At 43.8% G+C, this 18,974-nt stretch overlaps 1 protein-coding gene across 1 annotated transcript in view; it reads left to right on the top strand.

Annotated features, from left to right (window-relative positions):
- ANO2 (anoctamin 2) overlaps positions 1–18,974 on the top strand; it is a 498,883-nt gene that overhangs the window by 457,475 nt on the left and 22,434 nt on the right. Inside the window, exons 21-23 of the mRNA XM_063928499.1 lie at positions 1,638–1,790; positions 3,487–3,539; positions 10,625–10,806. Of these exons, the coding sequence (XP_063784569.1) occupies positions 1,638–1,790; positions 3,487–3,539; positions 10,625–10,806 (388 nt within the window). The remainder of the gene's footprint in view (positions 1–1,637; positions 1,791–3,486; positions 3,540–10,624; positions 10,807–18,974) is intronic.

The following is an 18,974-nucleotide window of genomic DNA, read 5'->3' as shown; positions in this document are numbered from 1 at the left end:
TTTTCCTATTCAGAACTGTCTGCAGCTCCTACTAATAGGCGGAATGCCATCATATACTTTTTAAAGTGTGGGGAGGATTCCATGGAGCAAAAATTTAGGTTTCAAAATCTGCCGATAGGATAAACTATGGCTCCGTACAAGGTTCCACCTGTTAGAGCTGCAGACTGTGGGGTATATTCAATTAGGGTCGAAAGCTGCCGTCTATCGAAAAGACGGCAGTTTTCGACTTTTTAAGGTCGAATAGTGATTCAACCTATACAGTCCCAGCAGTTTTTATTCAACAAGTCTGGGAATTCGACTTGTCGAATAGTACGTGAATCGGCGGTATACAGTAGCTGCCGATTCAGGAACTTTTGAGGGAAACGGGGCCAAATTCGACAGGATTTGGCCCCGTTTCCGACCATCTCAGTCCGACATAGAAAAATGTCGGACTGAGATGAGGGACCTTAGTGGAGGAGAGGGGGGAGAGCCGCGGGGAGACGGGGGGAGAGCCGCAGGCAGCCAGACGAGGGGAGAGCAGTGCTGGAGGATGTCACAGCCACTGCTCACAGCAGCGTCCACCCGGCTCCAGCAAGCGAGACCTCGCTTGCTGGAGCCGGGTGGACGGTGCCGTGAACGGCAGCTGTGATGCGGGGACGGTAGCGGGGCAGCGGGCTGCAGAGCACTACCTCTGTCGGGCGCCCCGGGCGCCGCTGACAGGTCCCCCGGCCGCCGCTGACAGGTCCCCCGGCTACCGATGACAGGTCCCCCGGCCGCCGCTGACAGCGTCCCGCCGCCTGACAGGTGCCCCCTCTCCCTGGCCGCCGCTGACAGTGATAGGCAGAGACACGGAGGGGGGAGAGAGGGGGAGAGCCACGGGCAGACGGGGGAGAGCAGCGGCTATACAGCTGCTGTAGTGATGCTCTCCCCCGTCTGCCCGCGGCTCTAAGCTCCTGTATCTCAATTCAACTTTTTTTAAAGTCGAATTGATAATGCAATGAATAGCCCAGGTCGGATGCATTCTGACAAATGAATGTCGGAATGGATCCGACTTCAATTGAATATAACCCAGTATGTCATATCCAAGTATCACACTTCCAGTCCCAAGAGATGAGGATGCCGCTGGGTGAGTATGTGTGGGGGTGTGTGAGTGTGTGTGGTGGTGGGGGGAGGGCAGGGGGTGGGAGGTGGTATGGGGGGGTTTGTGGGATTAGGTGACACTTAAAAATGGATGTGCCCTGCACTGTCCTAATAACAATTCAGAAATATTAAGAAAATATCAACATTGCTGGTTTACTCTGAATGAACGACACAAAACAGAAGTAAATTATGTTCAAGGCGAAAAACTTTCATGACACAATAAATACAAATACAAGATATGGCATGGTCATATAAAGATGACCACATTGACGGTATTAATAATTGTAGTAGTAATAATAATACAGGTAATAATAATAATAATAATAAATAATAATATGATTATTAATTTACTTGTAATAACAGAATACTGGGATTCAGATTTGGTAGGCTCGGATGTTGTAAGAAAACTTTCAGTCACGGCCTAATCTCAAACTAATTTATTGAACTTGTGCATCCCCAATTTTAAAACAAATTACATGTACTGACCATCTCTTTTCTCTCTTTTTTGTTTTGTTTAGTCATCCAGTTTGGGTTTGTCACCCTGTTTGTGGCATCTTTTCCTCTGGCGCCCCTATTTGCTCTTCTCAACAACATTATAGAAGTAAGACTTGATGCGAGAAAGTTTGTGGCAGAGTTAAGAAGACCGGATGCTGTCCGAGCTAAAGATATAGGTATCTCAAATTATTAAACGTGTCCTTCAAAAATAGGACTAAAACTTCTTGTTACAAAATTGCACCAGTTTGCATGTTGGTTTACTTTATTCCAGTGCCCTTTTACTCCACTGTAGGGGCAGTTATGGATACTCTGGAGGTTATTTACTAAGTGCAGGATTTAAGCCACAGTGACAAACCAGTTTGTACTTTCGGAACGCCTTGATTCCTGCAAGTGTGTAGATGCTTTGGTGATAATACCAAAGCATGTGGTTTTAAGGAGTGAAATGGAGGCACTTGGGGTGCAAATAATTTTAAAGAGCTAGAAGGGAGGAGTTGGGTTGAGTGAGGGTGTAGCTTTCAAATTTTGGAGTAGGAGCAAGAGTGTATTGTGGAGAAATGCAGAAATGACATTTCTTTTTGTTGAGAAAGATCACTTAAAATGGGATTTAGGGATAGAGAGCTCACAGTTATTGAGCTTTTCTGTTTGGAATGGCTCATATAAATTTACACTTTGCAACGGGTCCTGTTTCTTTTCTGAGTCGGAGCTGATTCTCTGATGGTCATAGTCCTATATTTGCATGTTTCTTCTCATTCTCATGATCAGTTTAAGTCATACGTGAGGCTGGAATGCATTTTTTTAGGAGAACAACTGAAAGCGCTAATTCAATGAAAGATGTGGTTCTAAAGTGATATCAATGTTCTTTCATGTGACATGTTCAGTTTTGCATTGTGCACCTGTGGAGATTGTTGCCACCTCCCGGTACACCTAAATGTCATTCTAAGTTATCGAGGCATCTATCACCAGTGGGAAGTAAGCATGGACCTTATGTGACAGAGTAGATCATATAGGCGAATGTTGCTGCTCATTGGGTTACCATTGCAAACTAGGCCCACTAGGTGCAATACATCTATGTATTTCAAATCAAAAGGTCCCATTGAATGAGTTCCACCTATAACACTTTTGTCCAATAAGTTGCAAACAGGAGCCTATCTAGAAATTTCTGAAGTCCTCAGGTCATGGATTGCCTGGTGTCCACTCTATGCTAAATATGTCACTTTTCTGGTTATAGAGTATTGGAATTTTACATGTTTGTCCTATTTATTAATTCAGTAAACTCATAAGTCCAATTGTTGTATCATGTAATGCAGGTTTGACCTGTTGAACCAATAAAGGGATTTAATGGCCTTCAGAAGGTTTTATGCCACATTATTTTTTGTGCTACACTGTCCCCATGTCATTGTCAACAGTAACGATCAGTAGTATCCATAGGAAGTCATATTTCTTTCATGGCATGTCCTGTTTTTTTTAGTTGCAGAAATGTTTTCTGTCCAACGGAATGCAGAGCTTCTGCTCATGTCTATTATAGGTGCTTGAAGTCACAAACCATTACGTGGGGGTTAGTTAATGAGCAGCAGACAACGGTTTGGGCTTTCAGTTCCATCAGAGTGGAACAGAAAGCCGAAATGGGCGCTGTTGCGCATGCACGGCCCAGATGATGAGTTAGAAGAATCTCCAGAGAGAATGGATCGCACACTGATCTGCAGTATGATTGACATGTAGCAACCATTTGGGGGCGGCGGCAGCGATGGTTTTAAAAACGTGGGTGGGTGGAAGTCACCCTCTAGTAAATAAACCCATTGGTTACAGTTTTATCTTACATACACCCAAGGGAACTAAATAACCTAATATGTTTTTCCTTAAATTGTTTTGCAGGAATTTGGTACAATATTTTGAGCGGAATTGGTAAATTTTCAGTCATTATAAATGTAAGTATGTCATTCGCTTTGAAATAAGATTTTACTATACTTTAAGGTTGATTTGCATTAGTTTCAACTGAACTTATATTGCTGTATGTAACACTTTTGATCAGATTCATCACTAGGAGTACAGTACAATTTAAACTTGTAATAATTACTGGAGTTGCAGACAAATGTAAATTTTAGGTGGGAAATTTTAACACCTGGTAATTTATGTGGATAAAAATCTAATGCATACTTATTATCTTAATGACGGCAACTATGTATATTCATTTTCAACTAAACATGATAATTGTCTCTGTGAGATTTAACGGTCAAATAATGTAAACCCCAATTAGCTGATGCTGTTACTAACATGACAGAAAACCTGCAAAATGTGTCTCCGCAGTTGACATTTAATATAACTACAATGCTTTTAATTACTGGCATAGAATCATGGGACGTATATCAGAGCCAGGACAGCTAGATCATCTCTTTGGTCCCAGTTCTAGGCAGCATGGTCAGGCATATGTAGGGGTAGCAGTTGATTTACCGACGGGCACAGTACCGACGGTCATAATCCCGGCAGCCATTATCCGACAGTCAAAATACAGACACAGTCAAGACAACCAACATTCATTGTACCGACATGTTCAAAATACCGACATAGTCAGAATACCGACATTTGAAATGCTGACATGTCAAGATGCCAACATGTGTTTTTAAGCAGTTTTTGACCAAAAACAGACTTGTTCATACTTTACCATCCCAGTGGACCTGGAGGGGGAATATAATAGTGTGCTGAGCACAGCGAGGCACCGTGCCTAAAACATGGCGAGCGCAGCGAGATATGTGTGAGGAGGCAATACACTTGCACGGTGTCCATGTCGACCTATGTCCACATTGACACAATACCCCCCCAGAAAAACTCATGTTTGTATTTTGAAATGTCGGCATTTCAAATGTCGGTATTCTGACTATGGGGTGTATTCAATAACTGTCGGAAGCTGCCGTCTTGTCGGAAAGATGGCAGCTTCCAACAGAAATAGGTCGGAAGGGGTTCCGACCTATTCAATAGGGGCTGATTTTTTCCAACAAGTCGGGAATTCCCAACATGTCAGAAAACACGTGGATCGGCGGAATAGCCGCCAATCCGCATGCTTCTGTTGGAAATGGGGCCAAATCCAACAGGTTTTGGCCCCCTTTCCGACAAACTCAATCCGACTTGAAAACAAGTCGGATTGAGGTGAGGAGAGTAGCGGTGCTGCGGGCGGCTGGGGGAGCTGAGATTGGCGGCCGGCGGGAGGAGCTGGCTGCGGGGGGACATGTCTGTGGCGGTGGGGGGATGCGCTGCAGGGAGAGAGGTGCCTGGCCGCAGCTCCTCCCCCCGCCGCCGCAGTCATGTTCCCAAGCAGCCAGCTCTTCCCGCCGGCCGCCGATCTCTGCTTCCCCAGCGCCGGCCCGGTCACGACCGCCGCCGTTAATCCCCCCCACCAGCCGCCACCATCTGCACCCCTGGCCGCTGCTGTCAGCGCATCTGCAGTCCATTGAATAGGGGTTGTCGGATCCATTCCGACAATTGCATGTCGGAATGTATCCGACTCTTATTGAATATACCCCTATGTCGGCATTTTGAACTTGTCAGCATACTGAATGTTGGTATTTTGACCGTGTTGGTATTTTGACTGTCGGTCAATGGCTGTCGGGATTAAGACCGTTGGTATTGTGTCCGTCGGTAAATCATACTGAACCCATATGGAGGGCATGGCAAAAACCTATTGTAAATTATTTGGCTCTCTTTACATGCTATAGGGGGCGTGGCCACACCATTTTAGAGGTGTGGCTGGACCGCCCTATTATGACTGGGAACTTTGTATTCGTCCCCACCCCCTTAACTCCCCTGATCCGTACTAGTACAGCTAGGGGGCTATTGAAAGTGACTGAAATAATGGAACTTCTGTCTGCAATTCTAACCGCACTACACTGTGAACCAGCTACTGTACTTTATTGTGCTTATTTATGGGATGTGTATTGAACACACTTATTGTAATGGATGGAAATCTTCATCTGAACTGTCCATGAACAAACATTGCAACTTCCCCAATGGTGTAAAGTCAATTTTCAATGGCATAAAAACAGCAGAGGAAAATTACTAGAAATCAGTTACCGTGTTCTACGTAAGAAAGTTGGACAAAATGAAAAATGATCACATTGCCAAAAGATACAATTGAAAAAACAAATAACTGAGTGTAAACAAAAGTAAAGGAGAGAAAAAAAACATGTTTAAATGGAAATAGTTTTTCTTGCTACATGGACTTCACTGACAGATATTTGCCCAATGAAAGTTCTATTCCTACTGATGTAAGTGCCGTGAGTTTCCTCATAGACAGTAAAGGCTCCATTGACTCCAGTGTTTGTACTTTTATCTTATACTGTAATGGGGTACGTCTCATCTGGTCTAGTTAAGTTTCCCGGGGCAAAAAATGGTTTAAAAGATAGGGTTACATATACACTAATGCTTTTCAATAGGCCAAACAATTATGTATAATAATCATATAGGGCGGGATTTACTAATAGTGATCGCGGGCCATCGCAACGATGCCAATCACATATGTACTAACATATGTGATTAGTATTGCAATGCGATGCCAGAGGTTCCCTGCGATCCCTGGTGGTCCGGAGGAGAGGGTGTTCGGGGGGGGAGGGGGGGGGGGGGGGTGTCTCCTGGTGTTTCCATCAACTCCCAGCCCCGGGAGGTGACGTCTCAAGCCAGTCCCGGGCTCCTCCTTCCTGCAGCTGGAAGTACAGCTGGCTGTGTTCCTGGAGAGGAGGAGATTAGGGTTCCGGGACTGCGACAGGGAGCCTGCCTGTCTAGTATGCGGGGACGGCGTAAGCAGCGCTGGTTGGTGGAGGCGGCAGGATGCGGTAAGAAGCCCATAGGCTTCTAAAGGGTATTGCCATAAAAAGCTGGAGATACCCCCTGCATCGAAAAGTACATTTGAAAGTGCGGTAAAAACCCAGAGAACTGACCTTCATCTTGTATTTAGGTGAAAAGAATCATTAATAAACGTGGACAGCAACATCCATAAACATAGTGACAAAAAAAATGGTTTATTAAGGAGTAAAGTATCCAGAATCACAACCAGACTTTTATTTACAAAAAAATAAAAAATAAATTCTTTAGCTATTATTTTAATAATGCTTCTTAATAGGGGTATGGTTAGTGTGTGCTTTATTATCACGCATCTCATACCTCCAGCATCACATCAATTAGTGATCACTGTAAAGATGTTTCTTCCCACATCGATATAATGATTGCTGTATAATTACACTTCACAATACGTGTACAGTTGGTGAACACTGTATAGCCATAATCAGCCAAGAAGGAATGGTGGTTCAGGTCTGACAGGGAGGCATAATATTGCCATGCCCTTGCCCACATCGATGTGCTGCTTCTACAAGGGGGGGGGTTACCACACTTGGCCAAACCTCCTAGAACAGGCACCGGTCTGATGTAGCATCTTAGTAGCCTTGGACATAACACCAACATCTGTACAGTTAGTAAGTGATGCATAGTCACCCTCTCAACATCTGTCCAGCTAGTGTGTGCTGTATAGTCATTATCCCAACATCTGTGCTGTTAGTGAGGGCTGTATAGTCACCCCACCAAGCATCTGTACAGTTAGTGAGGGCTGTATAGTCACTCTGCCCAACATCTGTACTGTTAGTGAGGGCTGTATAGTTACCCCACCCAGCACCTGTACAGTTAGTGAGGGCTGTATAGTCACTCTGTCCAACAGCTGTCCTGTTAGTGTGTGCTGTCTAGTCATCATCCCAACATTTGTACTGTTAGTGAGAGCTGTATAGTCACTCTGCCCAACATCTGTACTGTTAATGAGGGCTGTATAGTTACCCCACCCAGCATCTGTACAGTTAGTAAGTGATGCATAGTCACCCTCCCAACATCTGTCCAGCAAGTGTGTGCTGTATAGTCATCATCCCAACAACCTCCTAGAACAGGCACCGGTCTGATGTAGCATCTTTGTAGCCTTGGACATAACACCAACATCTGTACAGTTAGTAAGTGATGCATAGTCACCCTCTCAACATCTGTCCAGCTAGTGTGTGCTGTATAGTCATTATCCCAACATCTGTGCTGTTAGTGAGGGCTGTATAGTCACCCCACCCAGCATCTGTACAGTTAGTGAGGGCTGTATAGTCACTCTGCCCAACATCTGTACTGTTAGTGAGGGCTGTATAGTCACCACACCCATCATCTGTACAGTTAGTGAGGGCTGTATGGTCACTCTGTCCAACAACTGTCCTGTTAGTGTGTGCTGTATAGTCACCATTCCAACATTTGTACAGTTAGTGAATGCTGTATAGTCACTCTGTCCAACAACTGTCCTGTTAGTGTGTGCTGTCTAGCCATCATCCCAACATTTGTACAGTTAGTGAATGCTGTATAGTCACTCTGCCCAACATCTGTACTGTTAGTGAGGGCTGTATAGTCACTCTGCCATCATCTGTACTGTTAGTGAGGGCTGTATAGTTACCCCACCCAGCATCTGTACAGTTAGTAAGTGATACATAGTCACCCTCCCAATATCTGTCCAGCTAGTGTGTGCTGTATAGTCATCATCCCAACATCTGTACTGTTAGTGAGGGCTGTATAGTCACCATCCCAACATTTGTACAGTTAGTGAATGCTGTATAGTCACTTTGTACAACATCTGTACAGTTAGTGAGGGCTGTATAGTCACCATGGCAACATTTGTATTGTTAGTGAGGACTGTATAGTCACTCTGCCCAACATCTGTACTGTTAGTGAGGGCTGTATAGTCACTCTGCCATCATCTGTACTGTTAGTGAGGGCTGTATAGTTACCCCACCCAGCATCTGTACAGTTAGTAAGTGATACATAGTCACCCTCCCAACATCTGTCCAGCTAGTGTGTGCTGTATAGTCATCATCCCAACATCTGTACTGTTAGTGAGGGCTGTATAGTCACCATCCCAACATTTGTACAGTTAGTGAATGCTGTATAGTCACTTTGTACAACATCTGTACAGTCAGTGAGGGCTGTATAGTCACCATCCCAACATTTGTACAGTTAGTGAATGCTGTATAGTCACTCTGTCCAACAACTGTCCTGTTAGTGTGTGCTGTCTAGTCATCATCCCAACATTTGTACAGTTAGTGAATGCTGTATAGTCACTCTGCCCAACATCTGTACTGTTAGTGAGGGCTGTATAGTCACTCTGCCATCATCTGTACTGTTAGTGAGGGCTGTATAGTTACCCCACCCAGCATCTGTACAGTTAGTAAGTGATACATAGTCACCCTCCCAACATCTGTCCAGCTAGTGTGTGCTGTATAGTCATCATCCCAACATCTGTACTGTTAGTGAGGGCTGTATAGTCACCATCCCAACATTTGTACAGTTAGTGAATGCTGTATAGTCACTTTGTACAACATCTGTACAGTTAGTGAGGGCTGTATAGTCACCATGGCAACATTTGTATTGTTAGTGAGGACTGTATAGTCACCCTCCCTACATCTGTACTGCTAGAGAATGCAGTTTTGTTGCCCTCCATAAATCTGTACAGTTAGTGCTGTACAGTTATCCTCCCAACAACTATACAGTTAGTGATTACTGTAGAGTTACCCTCCGGACATCTATACAGTTAGAGAGAGATGTAGAGTCACCCTCCCAAATCTGTAAAATTAGTGAGTGCTGTATAGTCATCTTCCCAACATCTGTACAGTTAGTGAATGCTGTAGAGTCACCTTTCCCAACATCTGTACTGTTAGTGAGGGCTGTATAGTCACCCCACCCAGCATCTGTACAGTTAGTGAAGGCTGTATAGTCACTCTGTCCAACAACTGTCCTGTTAGTGTGTGCTGTCTAGTCATCATCCCAACATTTGTACAGTTAGTGAATGCTGTATAGTCACTCTGTCCAACATCTGTACTGTTAGTGAGAGCTGTATAGTCACTCTGCCCAACATCTGTACGGTTAGTGAGGACTGTATAGTTACCCCACCCAGCATCTGTACAGTTAGTAAGTGATGCATAGTCACCCTCCCAACATCTGTCCAGCTAGTGTGTGCTGTATAGTCATCATCCAACATCCGTACTGTTAGTGAGCGCTGTATAGTCACCATCCCAACATCTGTACAGTTAGTGAATGCTGTATAGTCACTCTGCCCAACATCTGTACTGTTAGTGAGGGCTGTATAGTCACCACACCCAGCATCTGTACAGTTAGTGAGGGCTGTATAGTCACCATCCCAACATTTGTACAGTTAGTGAATGCTGTATAGTCACTCTGTACAACATCTGTACAGTTAGTGAGGGCTGTATAGTCACCATGGCAACATTTGTATTGTTAGTGAGGACTGTATAGTCACCCTCCCTACATCTAAACTGCTACAGAATGCAGTTTTGTTACACTTCATAAATCTGTACAGTTAGTGCTGTACAGTTATCCTCCCAACATCTGTAAAATTAGTGAGTGCTGTATAGTCATCTTCCCAACATCTGTACAGTTAGTGAATTCTGTAGCGTCACCTTTCCCAACATCTGTACAGTTAGTAAGTTCTGCAGTCACCCTCTCATTTGTACAGTTAGTGAATGCTGTAGAGTCACCTTTCCCAACATATGTACAGTGATTGCTGTAAAGTTGCCCTCCCAACATTTATACAGTTAGAGAGAGATGTAGAGTCACCCTCCCAACATCTGTAAAATTAGTGAGTGCTGTATAGTCATCTTCCCAACATCTGTACAGTTAGTGAATGCTATAGAGTCACCTTTCCCAACATCTGTACAGTTAGTAACTTCTGCATAGTCGCCCTCTCATCTGTACAGTTAGTAAGCGCTGTAAATTCACCCCCAACATCTGTACAGTTAGTGAGTGCTGCAAAATCAATCCATCCAATATCTATAGTTGGTGAGTGCTGTATAGTCACCCCAACCAACATCTATACAGTTAGCGAGTTCTGTATGGTCACCCCATCCAACATCTGTACAGTCAATAAATACTATGTAGTCACAATTGTTTCGAGAAGAAGTAATGAATAACTATCTTTTCTGGGTTATTTCCCTGTTTTCAGGCATTTGTTATAGCTGTCACATCAGACTTCATCCCACGTCTTGTGTATCAGTATATGTACAGTCAGAACGGAACCATGCATGGCTTCATCAATCATACCCTCTCATACTTCAATGTCAGCCACCTAAAGCCCGGGACTCAGCCACAAAACTCACAGTTTGCACAGGATGTAGTTTTCTGCAGGTAATGTAACTGGAGTGTCACCCATCTATGTATTGTTACAAGAGGTAATAACAGCTCTAAGATAAAATCAAGAATTTATATTTATAATTATGCAGCAATAATAATAATTTGCTGATCTGTATAAAACTTTGCAAAGGTCTTTCACGTCTCCAACATGCATGCACAGTGGGTGCACGCCCCAAGGGCTCCCAATGCTAGGTAGACAGAACTACCCTAGCGCTGGAGAAGAGAAGAGGACCCACTGTCAGGAATGGGGGTGAGTATGGAGCAATCGTGTGCAAGGGGGGGTGGGAGTGTGGGGGAAGGAAAGAGCAGTATAGAGGGGGCAGGATGGAACAGAGCAGGGGCAGAGCAGCAGATAGAGAGGGGGCAGACCTGCTTCAAGTTTACAGACCCGTTGAGCGTAATGTGCATCCATGGCCGACAGGCTGCACATGCGCCAGTACTTGGCTGATGGGGAGGGATCCAGGGGATCCCTCTACAAAACAACTTTGGTCCAAATGTATTAAGCTTTAACAAGAGATAAAGTGGAGATGGATAAAGGGGTCTATTCATGAAGCAGTGAAAAGAGTGGAGAAGTGAGCCAGTGGAGAAGTTGCCCATGGCAACCAATCAGCTACTACGTATAATTTAAGAGAAAGCACATGATAATTGATAAATGTTACTTCAATGCTGATTGGTTGCTAATGAGGGGGCAGTACGAATGTTGTAGTGGTTGGCATTACTGTCTCACAGCACTGAGGTCATGGGTTCGATTCCCACCAGGGCCCTAACTGTGTGGAGTTTGTATATTCTTCTCGTACTTGCGTGGGTTTCCTCCAGGTACTTCGGTTTCCTCCCACAATCCAAAAATATACTTGTAGGTTAATTGGCTCCCAACAAAATTAACCCTAGCGTGAATGTGTGTGCGTGTACATGTGGTAGGGAATATAGATTGTAAGCTCCACAGGGACAGGGACTGATGCGAATGACCAATTATTCTCTCTGTAAAGTGCTGCGGAACATGTGTGTGCTATGGGGGTCATTCTGACTCGTTCGCACGCTTCGGTTCATCACAGTGGTGCGAACGGGTCAGATATGAGCATGCACGGTGGCCGCATTGCGCAGGCATGTCGTTGCCGTCGCCGGGCAGTGAACCCATGTATGAAGAAAGCGGTCGCAGCGGCGACCGCAAGAAGATTGACAGGAGGAAGGCGTTCCGGGGCGTCAACTCACCGTTTTCCGGGCGTTGAGATCCGAATGCAGGCGTGTCCATGCGTTTGGACGGTGGATGTCTGACGTCAATTCCGGGTCCTTCATCGCTGGATCCATCGCACAGGGTAAGTAACTGCAGGGCTAGTCTTGTTTTACACAAAACTTTTTTAGCATAGCAGGGCTGCACAAGCGATCGCAGCCCTGCTATGCTAAAATACACTCCCCCATAGGCGGCGTCTAGTTGATCGCACGAGCAGCAAAAAGTTGCTACGTGCGATCAACTCGGAATGACCCCCCATATAAGTAACTTGTAATAAATAAATAATAACTAATAAATGACCAACCAACCAGCTCCTGTCATTTTTCAAACACAGCCTGTGACATGGCGGTTAGGAGCTGATTGGCTGGTCATTTATCACTCTTTATCCGTCTTCACGTTATCTCTTGTTAAACCTTAATACATTTGGGCCTTTGTGCAGTAGACCATAGGCTAGCATAGGCTAATGCCTTATGAAGAGGGCATTAGCTACCGGAGACAAGCTCCAAAATGCTTCACATTCCGGAGCTTGGTAAATGTAATGATTTAGCAGCCCCCGTAGAAACCTATGCTTTTCAAATCGAAATGTTGATTTCTGCTACAGCCAACCCTTCATAAATCCTGGGGATGCTAAATTGTTGTGGGTATCCCCAGAAAACCTCTGTTTTTGGTAGAATTTAAAATACTGATGAACATGCACCTTTGTCAGCAGGTCAGCGTCCTCTGTATCTGTTGTATATACTGTACTTGTGCAAATGATTTTCATTCAAAAGAGGTACTGGGAGTAATGCAAAGTGTCTTCTATTATATGCTCTGACTATTCTTGTTCAGGTTTATGGTGAGACATCATTTTAGATTGTGAACTATGATAACCCCATGGTTATGAATCAGCTGTTAATATCATTATGCACATACATTTTCAACCGGGTCTTTTCGATATACTGTATGCACCCTGGCATTGTCTTCTGTGCAGGGCCGGACTGGCCATCTGGCAAATGGCACAAGGGCCGATGAATGAATGGGCCAGTCCGGGCACACAGAGAGCTAGGTGGCTAATCAGAGCAGCCTTGCACATCTCCGCTTGTTAAGTCACCCGCCCTTACCAGTGGCTGGGTATTCAGATAGCTGGAGACGTGCCACTAGGCCAGGCCTCCATGACTTATGACACTTCCTCTCAGCTGTGGTCATGCCCCCTTGACAAGCGCGTGCATGCTGCAGGCTCCAGTCCCTTGACAAGCGTGTGCGTGCCGCAGGCCCCAGTTCGTTTCTGCTTCTGTGTATACTAATACCCCTTTTACACCGCCTGAAATATCTCGGGATTTTGCATGCACGCGCAAAATCCCGGGACTGCAGGCGATGTAAAAGGGTCCTTCTCCTAAACCCCAGGTCCACTTTCCCGCTTGTACGCAGGGTTGGACACAGGTAAGTTCCGTGAAGGTAGGCGGTTTAAATGGGTAAGCCGGGTCAGCGGACCCGGCACCCATTTACAGCATGGCCAATACCGCAGTGTCTAGCAGGTGGTCGGGAGGTTGGGGGTCACGGCGCACGCTGTCTGTGTAGACAGCAGCGCCGTGCTGGTTGCCATGCAGCGGCTGGGGACATGGCACATGCTGTCTATGCAGACAGCAGCGCCATGTCTGGTGCCTGGAAGCGCCGGAGGCTGGGGGCAGCACATCAGCTTCCAGATTGCTGGGCTTGCCACCAGCGAAACGCTCTGGAGCACCGGTCTGCAGTGTTTCCCGGCGCTTGGAGATGACATCATCTCTAAGTGCCGGCCCTCAAGACACTGCACCCGGGTGCAGTGTAAACGGTGCCGATCCGGGAATATCCCGTATCGGCACTGCGGTATAAATGGAGGAGTCCCGGGTCTGACCCGGCTCGGAACCATGTTCCAAATCATGGGTCAGATCCGGGATTTTGGTGTAAAAGGGGTGTAAGCTGCACATACCGCACTTCTAATAAGCAGGACTCAAGCATCCATTGTCTCCTAAGGTGAGCAGTATACTGTATACCTAATTTACAGAGGCAGATAATCCCCTTTAAGTCTTGACTACAATAAAATAAAGGGGAAGCCCAAACATTTGTTATCTAATCCACTTTTATAGGATTTCAAGTAACTCCAGGTAATACAGTGTGTGGCTGACACATCTATTATTTTAATTAAGTTTGAAGTGATGGAATATGCATATACTTCTATAATTATTCAAGTCTAAATTGTTCCATGGGACACCGCCTGTTTTTGCGAAGCACGTGACCAGTCTTCTACACCTACTTTAATTAAAGTAGCAGTACAATAATACATCTGACTCAATTCCTCCAGGATAAAGCAAATAAGACACACTATTAAAACCATCTGTTGAAAAAGTATGGCTCAGAGTCACTTCTCAGTGTTGAGCACATTTCATTTTAAGGTAACTCCCAAATAATATAATGTTAACAGTCATTTTCTATGGACTGAAAGTGGGATTTTCATGAAGGTCAGGCTGGTATGTGGTTCCATAAAGGCAAAATAACCCAATTATTAAGTAGCATTTATTTACCATTACAGGTTAATTCCAGACAAAAATGACTTTGCCTAATTAAAATCAAAATGCTGGGAACACCAATTTACTGGAATAACTGCTTGAAATAAGGTTTCTGCCTGAAATCACCTGTTGAACCTGAGAAACACACTGTTGCTGCAATTTGACAGCTTAGCTTTCCTTAACATAACAAATAAGAAAAATGTACAATTGCGCTTACACTGTTAGTATGAATACACGGGTTGCTGGTAGAGGCCCTTTAAATCAATCGAATAGAAGAGAGAGTGGACCGTAGTCCTTGTCATTCAAAGTGAATTCAATCCCTTAATGTACTGTACTAAAAAAGAGAAGAAGCAATAGTGCAAAAAACACGAAATACTGATGAATGTTTTTTAATGGTAAGAATTTTGCACTCACAAACGTAGGCATTTTGAAGGCATGTCACACAACACTGGTCCACGATTATAAAGCTATTGTTGGATCCAGTAATTCTTTCATAAATGAAGCCAAAGTGTGAGAAACAAAAAAAAAAAAAAAATAATGCAATAGTGCAAACACCTGTAGGCAAGGTAGCTATTTAATTAGCACTAAATGCACTCACAAACATAGAAAAGTAGGAAGCTTATAGTAGCTGTGGCTATTCTTCAAACTTACTGGAATTGGAGCCTTCCATGGGAACTTTGAGTATCCGGAACTCTATGGGACCTATGAGAGACTGATCGTCTGATGAGTATACAGTATGTGACTCCATATACCAGTGTTTTACTATAAGCTTCCTACTTTTCTATGTTTGTGAGTGCATTTAGTGCTAATTAAATAGCTACCTTGCCTACAGGTGTTTGCACTATTGCATTATTTTTATTTATTTTTTGTTTCTCACACTTTGGCTTCATTTATGAAAGAATTACTGGATCCAACAATCGCTTTATAATCGTGGACCAGTGTTGTGTGACATGCCTTCAAAATGCCTACGTTTGTGAGTGCAAAATTCTGACCATTAAAGAACGTTCATCAGTATTTCGTGTTTTTTGCACTATTGCTTCTTCTCTTTTCTAGTACAGTACATTAAGGGATTGAATTCACTTTGAATGACAAGGACTACGGTCCACTCCCTCTTCTATTCGATTGATTTAAAGAGCCTCTACCAGCAACCCGTGTATTCATACTAACAGTGTAAGCGCAATTGTACATTTTTCTTATTTGCTATGCTCTTGTATTTTTGAAAATTGGTGATTTTTTTCCATAAAGTGTATATGCTGCTAAATCACACTGTCTAAATTTGCGCAGATAGCACAAAAGTTATATTTCATTTAGCTTAGCTCTCCTTAGTAACATCTTAAACTTAAACTGTAAGTATAAAATAAAAGCAAGCATCTGTAAAACAGCATCATTACTTCTACTACTACTACTACTACTACTGTAGTCCACATATTTTTCTATAGTTAAAGGTCAGTTATTCTAACATAGCTGTCAAATGCCATTAACAGAGAAACTAATGTATCAGATGCAGCTCAAAATCTACTTTAGTGATGCTGAATTTTGCAAAGTGTATAGGTTACAGCATTTGTAGTGGCAGTGGAAGGTACTGGACAAGGTGAGGACTTTCCTGGTAGAGTACTGAGTAGGCGTGTCAACAGGTTTGGACTGGCCCAGATGTGTAGAGGGTGTGCGCTTGTAATCACTCGATCGGAACACTGTATGGCGATGACTGTCTGAATACAGAAGAACTAACATACATCATCACACCCACACTACAGAGACGTCCATCTGCATTTGCCATTTGTCACAACACAGTAACCTCCTTATTTTGGGCACTGTTACAATGTGAATGATATTAGAATACCAATTAAAGCATAACCAGTAACCAAGTGGGACTATACGGGCGTTGAGACTGACTGCCTGAGAACTGAGAGTTTCCGTCCGTTTCATAAACCGGTAATTATACCCATATATGTTATTTAGCATTTCACATTTGGCTTACGCTGCAATGCCACAAACATTTTGTGGTTTGAATTCCAGAACCTTCATACCTTTATAGGTATACTATCAACTTCTATCAGTGACTCATTTTTAGATTAAGCAGCAAATTTTTTAGTATTCGGATTTTTATTACTATTTCATGTTATTTGTGACTGTATTGTCTGTATTGTTTATTAAATATTATTTTTAAATATAATTTAATTCACATACTATATGCATTATTAAGTGCCACCTAATCAGTTTTCTATTCTGTTGGTGATTGGAGAGATCGGCTATCTCTCCATTAGGTGGCTGCTGATTTGCATAGTTACTCACTCACGGACGCAGCGCCTTTAAACCCGAACTATTTTCCTTTGTCTACAAAATATTGAAAGGTTTCAAAAGGTCGACATGACAGAGGTCGACACACAAATGGTCAACACACGGTTTTTTTTCTTCATTTTCTCAACTTTTGCTTCATTTACCATCAACATGGACTATGATTGGGAATAGTAACCTGTGGCCGAAGTGTGGCAAGTTTAGTGAGCCTGTGAGGGTCTACATTTCCACTAATCGTGGTCACAGACGGCGAAATCAACAAATTTAGGTTAAAAAAAATAGGAAAAAATGTGTGTCGGCCATTTTCATGTTGATCTTTTGTACCGGTTGACCTTAGACATAGTAGACCTTTTCCATGTCGACCATGTTGGGTCGACCTATTGACTATCTATTTTCTGTAGATCTATTATACTACACCCTATTAATTTATCACCAGCTCTGAGCCTTTCACTTAGTAATTTTTTTGGCCTCTCAGACTTTGTTAATTGTACAATAAAGCTTCAAATCAACAAAACCGGCAAATGCAATAAAGGCAGTGCCACTGTTCCCTTACGTTCGTGACACAGTGTAGGTGTTGTCCATAGCAACCAATCAGATACGGGTTAACATTTATTTTATTCTTTCTAGAAAATGATAGCTACAATTTGATTGGTTGCTATGGACAACAATTCTAGACATAAGTCTCCGGATAATCTATTTAAGCTCCTATATGGCCAAGAGAATATAATGATAACCAAGTCTGGAATAAGCTGATGTGCGCATGTGCCTGACTGTCGCGCTTTGCCTCGTCAATATTGATCACAGCAGAACTTGGGAACCGCTCTGCGCATGGGCATATGCCAAGAAACCCAAATGGAAACTTGGAACGCACAAATGTCGAAGGTGGAAGTATCTTTTGCCAGGCTTCTAAAACGGGAGAAGGAGACGCCATTTAATCTTCTATGAAGCTGCTGAGAGTGGCAGTAGGTGGAGAAACGCGTTAAGAAGGAGAGGTTGGGGTGTATTCTCATTTGGCTTCATAAGAGCCTTATCGATTATCAATATACAATAGTAAGCTACTCATAGCTGAATGACTTGTGCTGTATACCTTTAAACTGCATACTAGGATTCACCAGAAGCAGGGATACTGCAGGCTAGCAGCTTTAAGAAGTTATTGTTTGACTGTTGGGAGGAGTTTCCTCTTTAGTAAGACCTTACTAGAACTGTCCTTTCGAGTTATGGCTAAACTAACTAACGTTTGCGTGTTGCTAATATCTTCAGCAGAATATCGGAAAAATCTATACTAAACAACCCTAAAATAAGCATCAGCTGTGTTGCACACTTTTTTTGCTTAATTTGAACTGAACTGAACATTGCTGCTAAAGTTTGTGCAATAACAATGAATCAAGGGGGTCATTCCTAGTTGATCTCTCGCTAGCAGTTTTTAGCAGCCATGCAGACGCATAGTCGCCGCCCACGGGGGAGTGTATTTTCACTTTGCAGGAGTGCAAACACCTGTGCAGCAGAGTGCCTGCAAACAGATTTTGTGCAAAACAAGATCAGCCCTGTAGTTACTTATTCTGTGTGATGATTGCTGCGACGAGTGACACGGCAATGACATCAGATACCCGCCCAGCAAACGCCCGGCCACACCTGCGTTTTTCCAAACACTCCCAGAAAACAGTCAGTTGACACCCAGAAACTCCCACTTCCTGTCAATCTTCTTGCGTCCAACAGTGCGACTGAAAGCGTCGCTAGAACCTGTGCAAAACTACGATGCTTGTTGTACCCGTACGTCGCACGTGCGCATTGCGGTGCATACGCATGCGCAGATTTGAAGTTTTTTCAACTGATTGCTGCGCTGCAAAAAACGGCAGCGAGCAATCAACTCGGAATGACCCCCCAAGCTGGAATTATATGAAATATAAGAAATAGTAACAAAATTGTAATTGTGTTCTACTAACTCACAAGTGGATATCACTTTCTGATCTCATTAATTTAACTGTCCTGTGAGCCAGAGGCGGAACTACTGCCAGTGCAACCAGTGCGTTGCACTGGGGCCCGCCTCTGTCCAGGGGCCCAAAGCATGTAATGAGTCAAACTGACTCATTACATGCCGCTGTGTGCTGCGGGCAACC

This window comes from Pseudophryne corroboree, chromosome 6, assembly GCF_028390025.1.
Source record: "Pseudophryne corroboree isolate aPseCor3 chromosome 6, aPseCor3.hap2, whole genome shotgun sequence".
Classification (NCBI taxonomy): Eukaryota; Metazoa; Chordata; class Amphibia; order Anura; family Myobatrachidae; genus Pseudophryne; species Pseudophryne corroboree.
This window is presented reverse-complemented; position numbering and strand designations above follow the sequence as displayed.